Source organism: Chrysochloris asiatica, unplaced genomic scaffold, assembly GCF_000296735.1.
Source record: "Chrysochloris asiatica unplaced genomic scaffold, ChrAsi1.0 scaffold00098, whole genome shotgun sequence".
NCBI lineage: Eukaryota > Metazoa > Chordata > Mammalia > Afrosoricida > Chrysochloridae > Chrysochloris > Chrysochloris asiatica.
In genome coordinates, this window is record NW_006408616.1 from 8,452,675 (window position 1) to 8,476,737 (window position 24,063).

The following is a 24,063-nucleotide window of genomic DNA, read 5'->3' on the forward strand; positions in this document are numbered from 1 at the left end:
TTGAGATTAAATAAGCAAGCAAGAGGAAATGGTGGAAGATAGATACTGAACCTCATGAAGATCACCAAGGACTGAAAGAACAAGAACCTTCCCCCAGACTGACAGACCAAGTCTTCCCTTTGAGCTGGCACTGTAAATCCAGACTATAATCTAGCCTTCCTAAACTGTGAAAACAATAAATTTCTGTTTGTTAAAGTTAGTCACTTGTGGTATTTCTGTTATAGCAGTGGTAGATAACTGAGACAACAGCAGAGTCTGAATTAGATCTCCGAAGTTGTCTTTCCATAATTGCACTTGGTAGGGTTAAACATGTACCTCACTTACTATCTCATTATCTGATGTTTTGCATTTATAACAGTAGTAACCCGTCTATTTTGTGCATTAACATCATACATCTGGCAGGAATGAACTCTTGAGGTGTGAAGTGAAAGTAAATGGCTCTGATGGTTACAGTCACATGTCAGCTTGACTGGACTGTGATTCTCAGTGTTTTGGTATTTATTAATGGGGTCATCATCCTCCATTTTCACATAACAGCCTGGTCTTTGGAACCTAACCATGACAGTAATGAGGGGTGGATATACTTTACTTTTTGTTAATTCTTTTAATCTTCCCCTTCCCCATGTGGTAGGTTGACTCATGGATTCATTAATATCTACTGTGAACCATATATGATGCTATTGTGGTGAATGTTAAAAAATGAATCAAAAATTTTTGCCTAGAGTTGCTCCTGGGTTAATGGGATCGTTGTAAGCTCCAGTACCTGAGATATGTTGGTATAAATGCTGAAAGACATTTACAATGGAATGTTCAATGTAATGCTCCTTCTGGCAGGGCTCCTGCAAACAGGATACAGGACACACACAGTTGGTTCAGAGATAGGTCATGCAAAGGCTGGAAGACATGAAAGTGTCAGGAAGAGTGCGTGGTCAGGTCAGGAAGGGCAACAGGTGAGACTAGAAGGGAAGTTGGAGACTTGACTCCACAGCTCAGTAGCTATTCAGCTTTTCCAGACTTCACTTCCTTACCTTACAAGGCAGTTCTGAGGATGAAATATAATCAGGTGTTTAAAGTGCCTCAACCCTAGGTCTTCAGGTAAAAAAGGGGGAAGTCGATTAAAGTTCCTAGTATAGACAAAAAAACTCAGTGTATGTGAGTTGCCTTTATCATGCTACATTACTTTGACTTGCTATTTGCAGTGAGAAACCATGAGTGACTTTAAACAAATTCTAGGAGTTCATTGAAGGAAAAACTGAATAAGGCAATAATGAAATTGAGTATTTACCTTCATTAAATGATTTACTTTCAACCTGTACTTTGATAGGATTCCAAGGTTATCAGTTCAGAGGGAGAAGGATTACAGCCTTGGAGACCGTCTGGAGCAGTTGTCCTCTGTCCCAAATGGTCATTATGATTCAAAACTGACTCGATGTCAGTGGACAATGAGTATACAGTTGACTGTTGGACAATGTGGGGGTCAGAGGCACTACCCCTTGGTAGCCACCCCCCAATTGAAAATCCACATGTAACTTTTTACTTTCCCAAAACTTTACCAATAGCCTACTGTTGGCCTTGGTGGTGGTGGTGGTGGTGGTGGTGGTGGTGATGATGTGCCGTGGAGTCGGTTCCAACTCATAGCGACCCTGTACAAGGTTTCCAAGGCTGTAATTCTTTACAGGAGCAGAAAGCCTCATCTTTCTCCCGGGGAACAGCTGGTAGTTTCAAACTGCTCTCCTTGAGGTTCGCAGCCCGATTCATAACCACTACGCTGCCAGAGCTCCTTACTGTTGGGCCTTACTGATAACATAAAGTCATATTATATACTGTACTCACATAAAAGCAACATTTTCAATAGGAGTTAAAAAGGTATTTTGCAAAAAGTTCAGTTTTCATGCCTACTGGTGTAGGTGCAGTGATGGCTTCATACATTTCTTTTTTTTTTACAATGGGTCCTTATGCCGGATTAATTTATCTTGAAAGAATAAGCACCAGCAGCTGCAGACCTCAATCTAAAGTACACATCAAGCAATTCAACTTTTTTCTTGTAATGCTTTGACTTTTCTCTGTTTCTTGAGAGTACTTCCAGCATCACTATTGGGACTTTGTATGGGTCCCATGGTGTGATTCAAGGTTTATAGTACTGCACTAAACACTGAAAAATAACATCAGAACCACAAGAGATCACTTTACTGTAATAAGCAATTTGCAGTTTACTGGAGAGATGAAGTGCTCACGTGGATGTGATTAGTGTTGAATGGATTGAACAATGCCTGCCTATCCGTGTGCTGGTGCACTTCAGTCCTGTGTGGTTCACAGGCCAGCTGTCCTTGACTTGCCTGCCATTGAAGAGAAGAAAGGGCTCTTTGTTTCATTCCATCATTCCTGGGGCCTAGTCAGTTCAGCACCATATCCAGGTGTGTGTGTGCTTTCATGTAGTTGAAGAGAAGAAGCAGGTAGATGCCAGAGTTGGGGGAATACTTTTCAACTAGCAATGCAACTCTTGATGGTCACTCTTGGCCAATCTGGATTTTCTCTAGGATGGGCTGTTATGATCCTACTTCAAATAAGCAAAAAACTGTAAGGTGTGGGATTGTTCTAGTTTTGTTCAGATGTGGCTTATGATAGACAGCTTTCTTCAGGCCAGCGCCTATGTGTGGTGTTGCTGTTGTTATCGAGTCAGTTCCGACCCATAGCGACCCTGTATAGGGTTTCTGAGGAGCAGCTGGTGTGCCTATGTATGGTGGTGGTGGTGATTATGTGCTGTGGAGTCGGTCCTGACTCATGGCGACCCTGTACAGGGTTTCCGAGGCTATAAATCTTTACGGGAGCAGAAAGCCTCATCTTTCTCCGGCGGAACAGCTGGTAGTTTCGAACTGTGCCTATGTATAGCAGCCGCCAAAGTTCAGCCTGATCCTTTCTGAAACAGCCATTTTGCTGTTTCCTTATCTTGGCTAATTGTCCAATGTTTATTCTTCAAACTAGTGCTTTGTTTGGCTGGCTTAGTGGTTTTTAAAAGTTGACACTTGAATGCCTTTAAGCATACATGCACTTCTTCCAGTTAACACTTCCCTATTGTCACCTGGCATTCGAGTTTGATTTAAAAATGAAATGAACTCATATTCGGAGAAGTGTATGAGTCCTTGTTATAGTGCTGTCTGGAATAATGTAGAATTCAGAATGAAATGGGACATCCATGGACCCCATCCATAAGGGCTTGTTTCTAAAAGTAGCTTTCTCGTAAAACATATGCTTGCAAGAAGTACATCAGACCTACGTTTATATGCACTTTCATTACACCACAGAATTTATAGAACAAAAGTTAATTTTCACTTCTTAAGCAAACAACATTGAAGACACTTAACAACAGTTTAACTCTTAGAAGACTTAAATTTTGGGGGTTGGCATAAAATCTTGACAATTTTACTTAGCAATCAGTAAATCAAAAACCAAATAGATTGAACCTTTCTTGCTTTGAATGTTTGTAGAATACGACCATTTGTGTACGAGTGTATTTTAATTGCATGTGTACTGTTATTGGTAATTTTTCACCGTAATTCAACCCTGGGTTCTGCCAGCCCAAAATTAATTTTTATTACTCTGGGGAATGGTGGGTCTTTTTCTTCCTTTACTAGCTTTTTACGTTTATAATGTTGAAAATTTGAATGTATTATAACTGTTGGTTTTTTTTTGTTTTTTTTTTCCAAGTAACAAACCATTTCCAGAGTTTGTTATAAGAAAGTTTTTGTTTTCTTCTGCTTCATAATTTGTGTTACTATGTTGTTTCAGTGTCTGTTACTATGGCCATGACCGCCGGGACTACTGCCCCCTTTCCTATGAGCAACCATACCCGGGAGAGAGTGACTGTAGCCAAGCTCACACTGGAGAATTTTTACAGCAATCTAATATTACAGCATGAAGAGAGAGAAACCAGGTATAGCAAGGCTAATCAAACTTTTCTGCTTCATTAAATAAGCTGTTGGCCTGTGAGTCAAGTGTAAACATGTCTTCCATTAATAATTGAAAATTGTAGATCCTGGACTAACAGTGCACTGAATTGTTTTAGTTTTGAAAAATAATTTTCTTGAGGGACTCAAAGTCCTATGCACCCATGGATTTAGATCACATTCCATTGATATTTTAAACAAAAACTTTCCAGCCCTGAAATTTTGATATATATATCTTTATTCTTTCTTTTAGAGGAATGCTTTTTGAATGACTGACTTTAAATTCAAAAACATTTACAGTATTGTGTGTATACTCGTGGGAATGAAAGAATGAAAAAAACAAAAACAAAACACAAATGAAGTTATTTTGCCTTCAGGAAGCATAGTCTATCAAAGGCAATAATGCACATAAATATTACATGAAAGAGTGATAGTTATTACTAATAGAAGTTCAAAGAAGGGAGAGATTGCTTTTGACTGAAAACCTGGGGAAGGTTTCATAAATGGTGGTTGCATATAAACCAGGTCCTAAAGGTAAAGTACTATTTATACGTTCATATAAAGAGAAAGAAGTAAAGAAAAAGAAAATAAAAAAAGCTGGAGGGAATGCTACTAGAGACAGATATCCTGTGCTAGGTCAGGCAGTGTTCAAGTTAGCACAGGCACAGGAAGTGCTGGATTTCAACAGCCGAAAGCCTTGGATGTGTTGGTAAGATAGCTCTTCTCGAGGAGCAGAGAACAGTGAAGATTTCTAGGCAGAAGAATTAAATTATCAGAAGTGTTCCTTTGTAGAATACTTTGGTTATACTGCCTAGAATGGATTAGGGAGAGAGAGAGAGATTAGAAACAGCAGGGCTACTAATGTTGTCCAGGCAAACGGAAAGGAGGCTTGAACTAGCATTGTGAGGACAGATGAGAAAGATGAACAGAACATGGCAACTAGCCAAATATGAAGTGTGAGAGAGAAAAAAGTAAAACTTGGCACTGAAATGTGATGCCCAGGCATCGGAGGAGGATAGTATCCAATTTAGAAAATAGAAATAAGAGCAGAAGAGTCCAATTTTGAACCTAATTTTGGACATACAACATATGAGATTCTGGAAAGACATTTAGAAGGAATGGACTATGAATTCTTTACCTGATAGATAAAGAAGGCAGTTAGAAAATTGAGAGATAGGGTGTGCCAAAATTTATGTGAAGGTAGTAGTTACACTTTAGGTTTCCAGACCAACTCTTACATTAAAAATACCTTACGTTTAAAATATCAAGTTGCGTTCACATGTGATCTGGGAAGAAAGAAATACTCGGCTCAGGCCAGGTATCAGGTAAAGGCAGGAACTTAAGCACAGTACTAGGTTTTTTTCTTGGAGAGCATTTGTTGAACTCTATCGGTAGTTTTCAGTTTTCACCTATAGCTTGGGAAGGAAGACACAATGGGGAGTATGCTCACTGGGGAGTCTAATTGGAGACACACTAGTGGTGTGCTGAAACCACAGAAATTCGTAAATGCTACATGTCAGGCCTTTTTCCAGTTCCCCCTCTGGAGCTCTTAACCAGCTTACTCTACTTGAAGCCAGGATCCCAAACGTGCCATACCTTCAGTGTAAAGATAAACCAGAAATAAATCCTCTGATGATGAACCAGAAATAAACCTACGCTCCTTCCTCCCACCAGAGAAAAATGACCAGCTCAACACTCTATGTGAGTAGACACAAAACAAAACAAAATCTTCTCCTAAGACTTCGTAACCACATACTGGCACCTCACATGGATTTGTAGCCTGATGTCATATGACATGGGTAATGCCAAAAATTTAAGCTGAAAATGTACAGTGGTATAGACTTCCATGGGCCTAGTGGAAGACAATGCAAATCGCTTGGGGAGGAAGCTACCTTCATCCCAGACCTTGAAGAAGTTCATAAAATTCTAAGGAAAATGATTAGTTCAGAGTTTTTAAAAATTACTGAACCAAGAAAGTGATGTACTATGAACAAGAGCCAACAGAAATTATGTCAAGAAGTAAGAGAATGTGGCATGTATAAATAAAGAGCAATTATATTGGAAAAAGAACCAAGCTTTCCTCACAAAGTTAAAGACATACCTACCACAGCAATTTCACTTCTAGGTATATAGTTAAAATACTTGAAAGTAACAGTGCAGCAGATACTTGCACACCTGTGTTCATTGCAGTACTATTCTCAGTAGCCAAAAGGTGGGAACAATCCGAGTGTCCCATCAATAGATGCAGAGAAAAACAAAATGTGGTAGATACTTGTAATGGAATATTATTCAGTATACACACACACTACCACATGGATGAACCTGAAGACATTATACTGAGCAAAATAAGTCTGTCACAAAAAGATAAATATTATGTGACCTCACATATATGAAAAGACACGAACAGGCAAATATGTCAAGCCCAAAGTTTTCCAGTGATTACCAGAGGTGAGGAGAGGAGGAGGAAAGGGGAATTCTTGTTTATAGGCCGCTGAGTTTTTGTTCAGGGAAATGGATAATGGTGATGGGTCAATAGCCTGATGGACATAAAGAATGTCAGTCAACCGCACATGGAAAAAATATTGAAATCATAAATGTTTTGTTATACAGATTTTTATCATACATTTTTTTATAAAGAAGCCATCAGAAATCCTAAATATGAATATTATATTAATTGAAATTAAAATCTCATTGGGCAGGCTTAAGTGTAGATTTGACATCAATGAAAAGAGAATTTGTGAACTAGAAAATACAACTAGTTATTCAGAAGACAAGTTAAGAATATATGAAAGAAAGTTAAACATAATGAACAGTGACAAGAGCGAATATATATCTAATGAAATTTCTAAAAGTAGAGGAGGAGAGAGAGAGAATGGAGCAAAAACTGAGTTTGCCATTAGCTGTGACATTCTAAAAAATTAGGTTTAGGAGAAGGAAAGTGACCACAAACAAGTCTAAATGATAAATACATAGATAAATCTAAATATAAATTGATTGTACAAAACAATATCAATATGATATCTTATGCATTTAAAATATATAGAATAAAAGTATTTACCAAGAATAGAATATAAATCAAGAGGAGAGTTATTGTGATTAAAATGTTCTTTAGAGATGTTTATAGCTCTCAAATATAAAGGAAAAAGAGGTAAAGATTAAGTTCAGACATCATAAATTAAGTATACATGTAATTTCAAGGGTAACCATGTTATAGAGAAAAAAAGAGACCCCATCTTTTTTATCAATATATCAGTATTATGGAGAATATTAAGTTGAAACAAGAGTAAACAAGAAAAAGGCAATCAGACACCATGTTGTGTTTCCAGAGTTATATTCCACGTGGTAGCCTTTTATAGAACACACGGGGAACAAAGACATCTCCTCCCACAGCCATGACTGACAGCAGCAGCCATGTGTCACATATGCCTGCTGGGCCTACGGAAAGCAGGGAGGGGACTGTTGCGATAGGAAAGTTACCATCTTTGAGGCTCTCATGGTATGACATCACAACCAGGTGACCATTAAGGGATGTGTGTGCCAGGAATGTTTCTGCAAGAATTGGCTAGGAGATGTGGCCCAAAATCCACTTTTTAAATAGACTATTTTAAACTCTGGAGATTCACCTGTCTTAAGAAAAATTGGACAAGTAAACCTGGGTATAGAATGGAATTAACCTATGCTAGGCTGAAGTCAAAAGAGCTCTGGTAGCATAGTGGTTACAAGTTGGGCTGCTAACCTCAAGGTCAGTTCAAAATTACCAGCTGTTCCGTGGGATAAAGATGAGACTTTCTGTTCCCGTAAAGATTTACAATCTCGGAAACCCTATGTAGGGGCACTAAGAGTCAGAACCGACTTCACGGAATACCCCCACCACCACCATCACCATCACCAGGCTGAAATCCTGCCCCCATCCATTTGTGGGCTGTTTTGTTTCTGCAGCTTCAGTTACCATAGCTCAAACATGGTAGCCTAGTGCTAGGTTCATGAATGGCCTGTGCTATTCATCTCACTTCGCTTCATCTGAAATGACATTTATTACAGGAGTGTTAAAATTGTTCTATCTCATTATTAGTTATTGTTACTGTGTCTAATTCATAAATTAAATTATTATATGTTTAATTTATATGTCATATAAATTAACTATATAAATGTTAGCTACGAGGAGGCTTCAAAAAGTTTTTGGGAAAAATGAAATGAAATGATAATGGTACTAACAATGACAGCGCTGAAAAAGAAATTAGGAAAGCAATACCATTTACAGTTGCTGCCCAAAGGATGAAATATTTAGGAATAAAAGACCTATACAAAGAAAACTACAAAACACTACTACAATAATTGCAATCAAAGCAAGCAGGAGTGGCAATACTAATCTCTGATAAAATAAACTTTGAGGCAAACACCAGAGTAATAGATAAAGATGGATATTATCTCATGATTAAAGGGTCAATTGAGCAAGATAACATAACCATAATAAATATCTACGCTCCCAATGAAAGAGCTCCAAAATATATAAAGCAAACTCTAATAGATTTGAAGAAAGACATAGACAAAATCTACAATAATAGTGGAAGATTTTAATACACCACTCGAAAAAGGATAGAACAACCAGAAACTCAACAAAGACACAGAGGAACTAAACAACACATCAGCCAACTTGACTTCATAGATGTGTACAGAACATTCAACCCAGCAACAGCACAATTCACATTCTTTTCCAGTGTACTTGGAACATTCTCCAGAACAGGCCATGTTTTAGGCCGCAAAACAAGCCTCCATAAATTTACAAACATCAAAATACTACAAAGCATCTTCTCAGACGGCAATGCTATAAAATTAGAAATCAACAATAGGAAGACCATGGAAATAAAGTCAAATACATGGAAACTGAGTAACACTCATCTTAAAAGCTTAAAAGTACTTAAAAGTACAAATTAAATAAAATGTGAATGCACAAAATTCCTAGAAATAAATGAGAACAAAAATACAACATACTAAAATCTTTGGGAAATGGCAAAAGCAGTGCTGAGAGGACACTTTATTGCAATAAATGCACACATCCAAAAAGAAGAAAGAACCAAAATCAACACATTAACACAACATCTCCTACAACTAGAAACAGACCAGCAAAGTAAGCCTACAGTCACCAGAAGAAAAGAAATAATAAATATTAAAGCAGAAATAAATGAGATAAAAGACAGAAAACTATTGAAAACATCAACAGGACAAGACTCTTAGCTGGTTCTTCAAAAGGATTAATAAAATTGACAAACCATTGGCAAACCTAACAAAAGAAAAGAGAGAAAAGACACAAATAACATGCATAAGAAACCACATGGGTAATGTCACAACAGAACCTATAGAAAACACTACTACAAGAAACCAAAAGAGATTTACAAAAATTCAAGAACATATCATGTTCCCGGATAGGAAGACTTAACACTGTGAAAATGTCAAAGCAATCCACAGATATAATGCAATCCCAATCCAGATCCCAACGACATTCTTCAAAGAGCTGGAACAAACAATTACAAACTTTATATGAAGACCCAGGATAAGCAAAGCACTATTTAAGAAGAAGAACAAAGTTGGAAGCCTCTCACTCCCTGATTTCAAAATTTACTACATGGCTACAGTGGTCAAAACAGCCTGGTACTGGTACAATGAAAGATGCATACATCAATGGAACAGAATTGAGAATCTAGAAGTTTAACCCATCCACATACAACCAACTCATCTTTGACAAAGGGCCAAAGTACATTGAATGAGGAGGATGTAGTCTCTTCAACGGATGGTGCTGGCAGAACTGGAAATCAATATGCAAAAGAATGAAACAAAACCTTTACCTCACACAGTGTACAAAAATCAACTCAATATGGATTAAAGACCTAAATGTGAATCCCAGAATTATAAAGGTGTTCAATGAAAAAATTGGGACAAATTCAAGAACTCTTATGAAGAGGTCCCTGGGACCATCAAGTGAGAAGAACGGAGAGCGAGACCCTACCCAGAGAGGCAGTGACACCAGGGATGGAGACAGAGAAGATGATACGGACAGATGGAGTGGCTGGGGACACTGGACTCAGGGTGGGAGAAGGGCTGTGTGCTGGTGGCAGGGGCTGGGGGGGGGTTGGGGAGGGGGGGGGGGGGGGGAGACTGTGTGGTGTATCCTTTGGTGTTATATGATGATACATGGAGGGGATTGTAATCATTGCAATGAAACAAAACACAATAGGATGAATGTAAAGCTGATGTTCTCCCATGTAAACCTCACAATAAAAACTTAAAAAAAAAAAAAAATTAAGAGCTCTATGAGGTTGGTATCCAAATTGATTTTTATTTTGAAATAGCCATTTTTCTAGGACATTTTATTGAATAATTAGTCCAGCCCTCCATTAATTTGTGGTGCCTCATTTGTCATATACTGTTACTGGTAAGTGCCATTGAGTCTGTTCTGACTCATAGCGACACTGTATAGGGTTTCCGAGGAACGGCTGTTGAATTAGAACCACTGACTCTACGGTTCAAACTGACATTGTGGTCCAGTGCTTGTTCTACAGCACCACACCAGGACTCCCATTTCTCATATAATGTTAAAATATATGTTATCATCTTTTTTCTAGATTTTTAATTCATAGATTTGTCTCACTGTTCTTGTAGCAATATTGTTACAGTTGTACCATCAATTTGTCTCATCATTTTGCATCAGTGCTGTTAACTAATGTAGCTTTATAGTATTTTTTAATATATAGTTTTAAAAAAATGGACCTTTTTTTTTTTTTTTAAAGCTTTTATTGTGAACTGAGCGAAGGTTTACAGGGCTACAGGGCAGATCATCAGTTTTACATTTCATTGCAATGATTACAATCCCCTCCATGTACCATCAGCTAACAATATTTACCTCTATTACCTTCTTCTTCTTTTTATCTACATGTACTACATTCGGTTAAATATCCATTTTGCAAGCCAGCCTCCTGCCCACAGGCACACTGCTTTTCTCAGTGCATGGGTCTATAGTCCCCTGCTGCTGTGTCTCTCTGTGCCATTGCCTCTGCCACCATCTCTGTTGTCGCCACTTTCCTGGTTAGGATCCCTTGCTCCTGTCATTCTCTTTCCTCTTGTTGGTCCTAGGGTCCTCTATACCTACAGATTAACTGCTGCCCCCTTTTAGTTACACCTCTTTTACATTTACCATTTGACAATCACCATTAGTCCTGATAACCATAACTCACAACTGAATCATAAAATCCTGTCCCCTTCATCACCATACCCATCTGGACAAGAGGAAAATTATTCAGTGGGGATTCTATCTTACCTCCCTTGTTCTGACACTAAGCATCCTCGAAAACTTGTAAACCAGCCACTTTGTACCTTTATGTTGTTGTTGTTTAAGTGCTATCGACTCGGTTCTGACCCAGAGTAACCCTATATAGGGTTTACAGGGAGTGGCTGATAAACTGAACTGCCAACCTTGCAATTCAAACCGACCTTGCAGTCCATTGCATTAACCCACAGCGCCACATCCAGACTTCACTTCCTGACTTTATAGCCTCCCAATTTTGATAGCTAAAGTCTAAATTGCTCATCCCTATCAACCCAGTGTACTGAGGAGTCAGGCTCAATCCTTGATATGAAGAAGCTTTCCCTTCCAGTAGAAATTTTGGGCATCTTCATCCATAAGCAAAGGTCCAGTTCATCCAGTTGTAGCGATTTACGCTTTATCCCTCTTCTCTCACTCGTACAAGGTCATTTAGTCTAAGGAGCATGACCAAACACAGTCCATGTCTTCAGTGCTGCTGCATTTTCCTCATTTCCACCCATCTGTTGATTAGGGCATATGCCAGAGAGTCTACAAGACTGTTCGTGTGTTCCCTTTGGGTGTCAGTTTTAGAAAGGGTTTAACTGATGGGCTGATTTCTCTTACCTTGATAGCTCCCAGGCAAACAGCTTGTTTGTTTGATATTACCACAGCTCAACAGTCATGTGCCACCTCCACCCCCCACTGGTCTCTTTCTAGAAGTATCTTCTGTTCCTCCAGCTGTTCTGGGTTGGTCTACATGTCTTTTTAATTGGGAATGTCCTTAGATAATCCAATCAGCTATAGTCTGAAGATGAATTTACAAGCTTTCTGTAATCATGTTTCCCAATATTCCTTTCTGTCCCACTTAAATGTCTGCATTACACTAGTTTGTTGTTGTTGTTGTTGTTAAGTGCCGTTGAGTCGGTTCTGACCCGTAGCAACCCTGTATAGGGTTTCCGAGGAGCTGCCGGTGAGTTTGAACCTCTAACCTTGCAATTCAAATGGCTTTGCAGTCTGGTGCATTAACCCACAGTGTCACACCAGGACTCCTAGTAGGCAGGGGAAATCAATATCCATAAAACAGTCAAGCACCTTAACATTATTTCCTCTTCTTTACCCATTCAGACTATGTGTCAATCTCTGTATCGTAGAACCCTGTTGTTCCAAGGCTGTGCATACATCACAATCTACCTCTATCCCATATAGCCCATGCATACCTCCCTAAATCTTCCCTATCATCCCCATTCATCTACCTCCTTCCCCCTTCTTGTGCATTGCCCTTCCCATCACCCGAGTTATCATTCATCTATACCCTAACTTGTGAGTTACTGTCCCCTCCCTGCCACGCCTTTACCATCAAAGAATGATTCTTTTAGTATGGAAATCTTTTCTTAAGTGTTCACAATAATGGTCTTGTGTAATATTTGTCCTTTTGTTCTTGAGTAACTTCACTCAGCATTATGTCCTCAAGGTTCATCCATGTTATGATGTATTTTGCAACTCCATCATTATTCTTCAAGGTAGTATAGTATTTCATTGTGTGTATGCACCAAAGTTTGTTGATCCATTTTTCCATTGATAGGCACTTAGGCTATCTACATCTCTTTGCTATTGTGAATAGTGTTGCAATAAACATTGGTGCGCATGTATCTACTTGTATTCTGATTTGTATTTCTTGTGCATATAGACCAAGTAGAGGAATTGTTGGATCATAAGGTATTTCTATTTCCAACTTTTTTAAAGGAAGTACCATTTTCCAGTGCAGTTGAACTATTTTACAGTTCCACCAGCAATGTAGGAGGGTCTCAGCCTCTCCACACCCTCGTCAGCATTTGTGTCCTTTGCTTTTTTGAACTTCCCTGTAACTGCTGGTGTGAGATGATATCTCGTCATTTTGATTTGCATCTCTCTGATGGTTAATGATTGTGAACATTTTTTCATATGTTTTTTGGCTGCCTGAATATCTTCCTTGATGAAGTGTCTGTTCATGTCCTGTACCCATTTTTTAATTGGGTTATTTGTCTTTTTCTTGTTGTAGTTGCCTATAGATTTTAGAGATTAGTCCCTTGTCTGACTTGTTGTTGCAAAAAAATTTTTCTCAATCTGTGTGCTCCCTTTTTACTTTTTTGGTAAAATCTTTTGATGCACCTAAGTTCCAAATTGTTAGTATGCTTCAGTCATCTATTTTATCCCTCAATTTGTGTGTGTTTTTGCTATGTTTGATAGTCTGTATATGCCATGAATTAGAGCCCTTAAGTTTTCCCCTATTTTGAAATTGATGCTCTTTATAGTTCTGGGATTTACATTTAGATCTTTAATCTAGCTTGAGCTAGTTTTTGTATATAATGTGAGATATAGGTCTTGTTTTATTCTTTTGCAAATCGATTTGCAGTTTTGCCAGCACCATATGTTGAAGAGACTATCTCTTTCCCATCTAATGTATTTTGGCTGTTTGTCAAAGATCAGTTGACTGTATGTGGGTGTGGATTTACTTCTGGGTTCTCAATTCGTTCCCTTGATCTGTCTTTCATTGTACCAAGACCACTGTGGCCTTGTAGTAAAAATTTGAATCAGCGAGTGAGAGACCTCCTACTTTGTTCTTCTTCTTAAGCAGTGCTTTGCTTATCCGAGGCCTCTTTCCCTTCCATATAAAGTTCATAGATTGTTTTTTCCATTTCTTTAAAGAATGTGTTTGGATTCTGGATTGGGATTGCATTATATCTGTAGGTTGTTTTGGGTAGTATTAATGTTTTTATGATTTTAAGTCTTCTTACCCATGATCCTGGTACATTTCTCCATTTTTGTAAATTTCTTTTGGCTTCTTGTAGTAGTGTTTTATAGTTTTCTTTCTGGTTAGATTTATTTCTAAATATTTTGCCCTTTGTGTAGCTATTGTAAGTGGTATTGTTTTCCTAATTTCCTACAGTGATGTCTATATTATTATAGAGGAGTTCAACTGATTTTTGTATGTTGATCTTGTACTCTGCCACTTTGCTGAATCTTCCAATGAGGTCTAGTAGTTATTTTGCTGAGTCTTTGGGATTTTCTGTGTATAGGATCATATCATCTGCAAATAGAGTTTTACTTCTTTTTTGCCCCAATATGTTGTTGTTAGGGGCCATTGAGTCAGTACCAACTCATAGCGACCTTATGCATAGCAGAACGAAACGTTGCCTGATCCTGGGCCAACCTTACTATTATTGCCATGCTTGAGTCCATCGATGCTGCTACTGGGCCAATCCATCTCATTGGGGTCTTCCTCTTTTTCTCTGACCCTCCACCTTACCAAACATGATATCCTTCTCTAGTGACTGCGCCCTCCTGACAATATGTCTGAAGTCTGAGAGACGAAGCTTGGCCATCCTTGCCTCCAAGGAGCACTCTGGCTGCGCTTCTTCCAACCTGGATCTGTTGTTTCTTTTGCCTGTCCATGGCACTTTCAATATTCTCCTCCAACACTGTAACTCAAAAGCGTCAATTCTTCTATGGTCTTCCTTATTCACTCTCCAGCTTTCGCATGCATATGAGGTTATTGAAAATACCATGGCTTGGGTCAGGCACACCTTAGTCTTCAAGCTGACATCTTTGCTCTGCAACACTTTAAAAAGGTCTTGTGCAGCAGATTTGCCTAATGCTGCAATATGCTGTTTGATTTATTGACTGCTGTTTCCGTGAGCGTTGATAGTTGATCCAAGAAGAATGAAGTCCTTGGCTACTTCAATCTTTTCTCTGTTGATAAGAATGTTGTTTCTTGGTCCAGTGGTAATGATTTTTGTTTTCTTTACATTGAGATGTAATCCATACTGAAGGATGTGCTCTTTGATCTTCATCAGTAAATGTTTTAAGTCATCTTCACTTTGAGCAAGCAAGGTTGGATCATGTGCACATCTCAGGTTGTCAATGAGTCTTTATATGTATGGGGGAGGGGGCAGAACACATATGAGGGTAAGTAAAAATGTAATGCTCCAAAATCATAGGAAGTTTTATTAAACAAAAAACCAGGATATGAAGGTATTGTTTCTTGAGCTATCTCTATCTAGATCTGTTTACATCTGAAGGTGGTGTTTCCATCTCTCTTACCCTTCCCCCAAAGAATTCTGTGCCTGTCACTTTACACCACATCAGAAAAGGCAGTTTTGGCATCCTCAAGGAACGCAAGTTGTGTTCCTTTTTAATGTTCATTAACTTTGAGGAACAAAAAGAAGTCTGAAAGAGGAAGATCAGGACCATCGGGAAGTTGGGGTAAAGTTTCCCAATGCAATGCCCATAGGACAGTCCCTGCTACCATCCTAAGAGAATGAGCAGGTGCATTACGATAGAAAAAATTCCTTGGGACAACTTCTGTGGCCTCTTAACTCACCAGTGCAGTTTTCAGTGTTCTTAGACCTTCTGCATTATTTGTTGCTGTGAAGTGCCATCTAGTAGTGACCCTGTTACATCTCCATAATTGCGCTGAGTCCTTTGAGAAAATCTAGTAAGAGTGCCTCTGGGGAATCCTCAGCAATAGTCACTGTCATCTTTGAGCTTGAATATATCTGACTCAGCAGATCCCTCTGATAGCCACTGTTCTGATTGGATTTTTTAAAGTATCTTAATGACACTAGGGCTCCTGGTATGGCACTGTAGGTTCAGCACTGGACTGCTAACCACAAGGTTCAAACCCACCAGCCATTCCTGAGAAACCCTGTTCATAGTCGCTATGGCACTTAACAACAACAACAAAATGACACTAAGGCAAATGTATTACTGAGAGAACTTGTTTGCAGCCATCTGCCTAATCCCAGAGACATGTTCAAACATGTTTGGAATAAACTTATGTGTGTATGAGCTAGTAGAACCACAGTAGTAATACTTTTTGTTTACCTATGTTTATATAGAGTTTGGTACTAACAGAGGTTTAAGGCGTCCGATGGGGTTCTTGGAATGTATGCCCCTTGGGTAAGGGGGAATTATATGACATGTTAGAATCACGTGAAGTGGAAGAATTACCATTCAAACACAGATATATTTACCTTAAATATTTTTACTTTTAGCTTATATATTTACCTTTGCATAACTCTAGCTTAAACTTGATAAATATCAGACAATACTCATAATGTTGTTAAGTGCCTTCGAGTCGGTTCTGCCCCATAGCGACCCTGTATAGGGTTTCTGAGGCGTGACTGGTTAACTTGAACCACCAACCTTGCAGTTCAAACGGATTTGCAGTCTGGTGCATTAACCTACAGCGCTGCACCGGGACTCCATGATAAGTACAGCTTATTAGGGAGTCCTGGTGTGGCACTGTAGGACAAGCACTTGACCACAAGGTCAGTTTGAACTCTAAGGTCGGCAGTTCAAACTTAACAGCCACTCCTCGGAAACGCTATACAGGGTCGCTATGGGTCAGAACCGACTCAAAAGCACTTAACAACAACAACAACATTCTGAGTATTATCTGATATTTATCAAGTTATGCTAGAGGCACTTAACAATAACAGCATTAGGGAAGCTGATAGGTTACAATTCAGGATCTGAAATGCTCAGGGCACAGTTCTTTGATCAAGATGATCCCCAGCTATGCTGGCAGGCAGACCTACTTCTGGTCCTCTGGGGAGCTGATTTTGCTTTCTTATGGAGCTAAAGCTGAGACTTGTGACAGAACAGAATACCCTTTGGGCACCTATCGGCAGTGGTAAAATGACTTTGTAACATTGCCCAAGTAGAACAGAGGCCAAAGGGCTGCATGTGCCTGGACGTACCCCAGTCTACAAGTGAGCCTCCTTCCTGCCAGAAGGCACTCAGCTTTACTAGTTCCCTGGTCCAGGAACCCTAGTGCTCTGTTTTGTACTCTTTGCATGGTTCTGCTGCTGGCTGTCCTAGTTCTCTATCTCCTTGATTGAGGAGGTTCAGTGTGCAGGGATATCGGAGTCTAAAGGACATGCTTTGCTCCTGGCTGTTCTTTCTTGATAGTAGTGAAAGCCCCTGTCCCTGCTTCTCACATGGCTCATTTTATACTCAGTGAGGTGGCAAAACTGACCAATCTCCATACTAGAGAATTTCAAGTTTTTACACTCTCACCTAACTCTGCTAACAGTTACTCACAATGGAATCATATAGTACTTTTAGTGTCTTCCTTCATTTTTCTGTTACCCAGATCCATCAGGGACAAAGGAAATGCACTCAGGGTGCATGGTTGCCCCCAGTTGTGTGGTGAAAGTTAAAAAGACTATTGCTAAAAGAGCCATATCAAGTAAATCACTGTGCCACAAGTTGAATGAACATTAATACAGAGTTTTCAATATAAGAACATGAGTCACTTGGCTTATAATGAATTTAGGAAGGTGAGTGAAATAAATTTTATAAATAAATGATTTATTGGCTAATTTGCAAAATATAAATTTGGGCTTTTATTTTGAGAAAGTGACATATTCTTAGTGATTATTGCGATCTAACTCAAAAGTTACTACTGCATTTTGACGTAGGAACCTGAAGTGGTAAACTTGAATAAATGAATGTATATTTCTTAAATGTGGAATAGTTAGGAACCTAATTAAAATAAATTATTTTTTCCCTTTTAAAAGGCAGAAGAAATTAGAAGTGGCTATGGAAGAAGAAGGATTAGCAGACGAAGAGGTAATGTAAGCTGTGTTTACTGTATAAAAATAACTCGCATGACTTCCTCATTTTTTATTTCAAATGACTATATGACAAACAGATTTCATCCGTCGACTGTGGGCTTCTTTCTTGGTTGCTATTATGACTGTCTTTAACAGATAACAGCAAGGTGTTTTTTATTCCAACAACATATACTTAGTGAACAGTACCACAGTATTCTAGAAATGTGGAACAAAAAAGTGGGACAGTCAAGAGGGTCAGTCACCTCCTAATCCTTTCAACTGTTTTCTAAATATTTCTTAAAGCCATGCACTTCTCTATCTTCAATTGCCATTATCCTGGTTTAAACTTCCATGAAACTGTCCCTAATTGGTCTCTCTGCCTTTAATCTTGGCCCCACTCCCACCTCTCATTTTTCTGCATTCTGTAACCAGAGTGATGTAAAAGCAGATGTAATCTTGTCATTCTTTTGCTGAATGCCTTTCATTGTCTTCTGAATGTTCTCAGGATAACTGCAAACTTAGTGTTGGTGTACAAGATTCTTTGAAGTTTGACCACTTGCTTGTCTCTCTAGCCTCATCTCACCAATAATATCAAGTTACTTTCTCTTATAGACCTTTTCACATGCTGTGTCTGCCTAACACACAATCAACTCCCATTCTTCAAGGAGCCTTAGGTCTCACTGAAGCAGTCTTCCACTGGGAAATTGTCTTATCTCCCAGGGTATTACCCTTCTATTCTACATATCACTCTGTTCAGGTGCACTTCCGATATCATCTTCTCATGGAGTAGAGACTCCAAATCCACTCAGATCATGTCTTATTCAGGAAGAGGCAGAGGAGTAGAATGAATGTTTGGTCAATACATTAACAAGTACATATTGGATCTTGCCCTCAAGGAGTTTACAGATTAGAAGGCATGATTATGTGAGTGGTGTGTATATGTATGTAAAGTTATGTATGGAGGATAAGATGTTGCAAACTTTTAAAATAGAGGTTTTATTTGTTTTTTAATTCAAGGGATCGGGAAAGGCTGTTCATGGAAGACAACATATAATTTGAACTTTAAAGAATGAGTAGAATTTAAAAGAACAGACACTAGGTTTATACACAATAATGAGTATATGAGTATATACTAAGTAATGAAATTACATCTGAGCTCTAAAGGGTGCAATAAAGGAAATAGTAAGAGTTCATAATTTAAGGCTAAGATTAAATTTAGAAAACTACTAAAGAGATTTATACTTTATTTTCTGGGCAACAGAACGTCACAATTTAGATTAAAACGTTTAACATTTTTCAGTTTGTAACCTTTGCTGTACACCAAGTATTAACTACATAGGGAGCTATTTACTCTGAGTCTAACAAATAATTTGTAGCATATTTGGGATGAGTTAGTCTCTAAGAATAGTCAGTAACCTATTATAACAATTTATTAAATGTCTACAGTTTTTCCATAAAGATACTTTAAATTCCACAAATTCTTATTATCAATACCCGTCTTAGGTTCTGGATTTTGTCAAATTCTATAAAATAGATAAACTCTTTATATAATGTGGTCATGTAAAACATATATACTAAAAATCAGTGATACCTGAACCCTTTCATATTTCAAAACTTTCATACAATCTTTTAGAAAAGCTGGACTCCTTATAGATCTAGAATTTGAAAACTACCCATTTCCAAAGAAACAGACAAGGAAGAAAATGATGAATTACTAATTTCATCTCACTTAAGATAAGTCCCATTAAGCATATTTAGTTCAATGTAAAGTGTAAAGTGCTTTGTCTCTTAACCTGAAGGCTGCTCTGTGGGAGACAGATGGAGCAGTCTGCTTCTGTAAAGATTACCGCCTTGGAAACCCTATGGGACAGTTCTACACTGTCCTGTAAGGTCACTATGAGTCAGAGTCAACTGACAGGAATGGATTTGGTTTGGGTTTAATGGAAAATGAAAATAGGCAGGTTCAGGCTGTAAGAGAGGGTCATGAAATGTTAAGTTTTTACTCATTGAAAGATTTTTTTTGGTCTTTGGAGAGGACAGGATGTGATTACCACAAAATGTTTTGATTACTCTTTCAAGCTGCTTAATCTATGTAAGTCTTGAAGAGATATAACAACAGGCTTTTAATTTTTATTTTTATTTTATGTATGTGTGTGTTTTAATGTAAACTCAATTCAGCTACCTCTGGACTGCAGCACTGATTTACGATGACTCCCTTTTTGCCATTAAATAGCTGTGCCCCAAGGTACACTGTTGTTGTAGTACTTAAGTGCTGTCGAGTTGGTTCCCAGTCATAGCGAACCCTGTATAGGGTTTCCAAGGAGCTGCTGATAAGTTTGAACCACCAACCTTATGGTTCAAACCGACCTTGTGGTAGAGTGCTTACCCTACAGTGCCATACCAGGACTCCCCAAAGTGCATTGTTGTTGTTGTTGTTAAGTGCCATCGAGTCGGTTTCGACCCATAGCGACCCTGTACAGGGTTTCCGAGGGTGTAAATCCTTACGGGAGTAGAAAGCCTGATCTTTCTCCCGCGAAGCAGCTGGTAGTTTCGAACCGCTGACCTTAAGGTTCGCAGCCTGATTCGTAACCACTACGCTACCAGAGCTCCTTCCCCAAAGTATATACACGTCATTTATTTGCTGCATTACATAATCCATTGGATATTTAATGAACATTATTTTCTCTTAACTGCATCTCTTGTTTCTCACTTTTTGAACACACTTTATGAAACTGTATATGTAATATGTTGTTGTTATTAAGTGCTGTCAAGTCGATTCCAACCCATGGCAACCCTGTATAGCATTCCCATGGAGCAGCTGGTGAGCTTAAACCACCAACCTTGCAGTTCAAACGACTTTGCAGTCTGACGCATTAGCCCACAGCACCACACCAGGACTCCTATAAGGTCATGTAAATAAGTTTCTGCGGCTACACTCAACTGTAGTCTATTTTATAATCCATGAAGGGAAAATGATAATAATTAATTTATGAAATGATTTTAAAAAACAAAAAACAAAATGCTTGAAATCTTGAAAGATATAATCCTATAGTGCCACCCTGTGGCCTTTTTGAATTATATTTTTAAAAACGATTTTAATGTTTTAAATGAACGCTTACACCCCAAATTAAGTTCCCATTTAGCCAACGTCCCGTGACATTGCTTACAATTTTACAGTGTGTCAGCATTTTCATTTCCATTCCTTCTGTTCGATTCCATTGATCTGGTTTTCCTTTCCCTCCTTGCCATTTCACCTATATTTTGGGTAAACATTGGTTTCATAAAAGTAAAGTTGTGGTTACCCATAGGATTTTCTAGGCTGTAATATCTTTGGGAACAAATCATCATGTCTTTCTGTCACAGAGCTGCTGCGTGAGTTCGAACTACCAACCGTTTGGTTAACAGCCATGCGTTTAACTGTGTGTCACCAGGGCTTTGTCTTATTAGTAATAACGTTCTGTTTTTTTATTATTCAAAGGGCATTTTTAAAAATCCACGTTACTGTAGGATGGAATCCTGGTGTGGCACCATTGAATAAGCGCTGAACCTCAGGGTTGGTTTGGACCTGAAGGTTGGCAGTTCAAACACACTCGCCGTTCCTTGGAAACCCTTTACAGGGTCACTATGAGGTGGAATCAACTCCACGGCGCTTAACAACAATAGCAACATACTATAGGACTAGCACTGAACTGATAACTATAAGATCACCAGTTCAGATCCATCAGCCACTCCTTGAAAACCCTACACAGGGTCATTATGAGTTGGAACTGACTTGCCATCACGTAACAGCAACAGCATGTACACAAAAGGATTTTTGGTATTTGCTTTTATGTAAAAATAAGAAAAAAACATTCACTGTTGTTCTGTAATCCATCTTCCTTTTTTATTAAAACATTTTTGCGATTAACCATTATATTAAAGTAAAAGAAGTAATAGCCACTAGATACATATGCAAGTAACCTAGTGCTGTAGTAGTTAAATGGCTCAGCTGCAAATGATAAGGTCTGTGGTTTGAATCCACAGGACAAAGATACGGTGGTCTGCTTCCTGAAAGGTTTACAGCCTTGCCAGGGCAGTTCCATTCTGTCCTGTAAGGTTGTTGAGTCAGAATCTATTAGATGGCAATGTGTTTAGTTATGTCTGGTTTTAAATTAATAAAGTAATGAGTATTGTGTCTTTATTGTAGGTACTTAATTTCCCTTATTGCCCATCTTCTTACCAAAAATGAAATAAAATAAAACATTGTTGCCTATTGAATTTTTCCATTTGTTGTTGTTAAGTACCATGGAGTCAGTTCTGACGCATAGCGACCCTGCACAGGGTTTCTGAGGCTGTAAATCTTTACGGGAGCAGAATGCCTTATCTTTCTACTGTGGAACCGCTGGTAGTTTCGAACTGCTAACCTTGAGATTAGCAGCCTTATTCGTAACCACTATGCTACCATATTTCGCAGTTGGTAGTGAATATGGAAAAGAGCATTAGACAAGACTTCTTTAACTTATATACTTGACTGTTATCATCATATTGCCATAATTTCTACTATTGATGTGCCTAAGCATGTCATTTACATAACAATTTGAAGATACTTTCATAATTTCTTGATTTCATCCATTTGGAATAACTTTGTTAGAAGTTTCAGAATTCACTGTATTAATGACACATATTTCTAATTAATAGTCCACCTAACTCTTTTTTAAGGCAAATCTGTTCAGAAGTTGTTAAATGCTTTTGATGTTGAATCTGTTACTACTTAAGAAACCCTGTATTTCCAATTTTCCGAGGAGTGGTGGGTTTGAACCACCCACCTTGTGGTTAGCAGTCAAGTGCTTATCCTTCAGCATTGTATTAGGACCCTATATACAGGCTTTGTTGTTGTTAAGGACCATCAAGTCAGTTATATATCCACACTATATAGGATTTCTGAGACTGTAAATCTTTATGGGAGCAGAAAGCATGAGGCTTTCTCCCTCAGAGTACCTGGTGGGTTCGAACTGCTGACCTTGTGATTAGCAGCTCAACGCATAACCAGCTATGCTATCAGGACTCTTTATGTACAGGAATTGTTGTTGAGTGCTGTTGAGATGGTTCTGACTCATAGAGGCCCTGTATAGGATTTCTAAGGAGCTGCTGGTGGGTTTCACAGCAATAAGAAAGTTCTAATCAGTGGTTATCAGCTATTCTGCGGGAGAAAGATGAGGCGTTCTGCTCCCGTAAAGATTTACAGCCTCGGAAACCCTGTGCAGGGTCGCTATGAGTCTGAACCGACTCCATGATACTTAACCACAACAGCAATCAGTGGTTATGTCTTAAACTGTATTTCGGAGCTGTTATGGTAATTTCTTATTGTTTTGACTTGTCTACCTTTGTTGTTGTTGTTAAGTGCCATCGAGTTGGTTCCAACCCATAGCGACCCTGTATAGGGTTTCCAAGGAGCAGCTGGTAAGCTTGAACCACCGACCTTGCAGTTCAAATGGCTTTGCAGTCTTGAACATTAACCCACAGCGCCACACCAGGACTCCTGTCTACCTTTGTTGTTGTTAAGTGCTGTTGAGTCAATTATGACCCATAGCAACCCTGTACAGGGTTTCTGAGGCTGTAAATATTTACGGGAGCAGAAAGCCTCATCTTTCTCCCACGGAACAAAACTGCTGACCCTGAGGTTAGCTGCTCAATTCCTCACCACTACGCTACCAGAGCTCCTTAGTCGTTACTAAATCGGGCTGCAAACTCCAGGGTCAGCGGTTCAAAGCTACCAGCTGTTCCTCTGGAGAAAGATGAGGCTTTCTGCTCCCATAAATATTTATAGCCTCAGAAACCCTGTATGGAGTTGCTATGAGTCGGAACCGACTCCATGGCACATAACCACCACCACCACCACCTTTAGAATTGAACCACTGAAAGCTTGGTAAGGTTCTGTTGAAGATGAACAACTACCACCACATGGCCACACACACACACTTTATGTTACCTCTACTAAGAATTAACTCGAAAGACAGAATTTTATTTGGTGAGGAAAAATACTAAGGTTCAAAACTATGAACTAAATACTTGTTTGTTAGATATAAACCTGTGTCATAATAATGCTATAAAACATATATCTTTTAGAGGGAACAAATCCTCACAGCAAGAAACATTCACACACCCCCACATACAGAGTGGACAGAGAAGGGCAGCTTGGACATTGGATACCCAAATGGGGAGGGGGGGACTACAAAGTCAAGAA

The 24,063-nt window shown here is 38.8% G+C and overlaps 1 protein-coding gene across 1 annotated transcript in view; it reads left to right on the forward strand.

Annotated features, from left to right (window-relative positions):
• STK38L (serine/threonine kinase 38 like) overlaps nt 1-24,063 on the forward strand; it is a 115,187-nt gene that overhangs the window by 69,296 nt on the left and 21,828 nt on the right. The window contains exons 2-3 of the mRNA XM_006866963.1: nt 3,787-3,931; nt 17,805-17,856. Coding sequence (XP_006867025.1) covers nt 3,798-3,931; nt 17,805-17,856 — 186 coding nt within the window. The 5' untranslated portion in view covers nt 3,787-3,797. The remainder of the gene's footprint in view (nt 1-3,786; nt 3,932-17,804; nt 17,857-24,063) is intronic.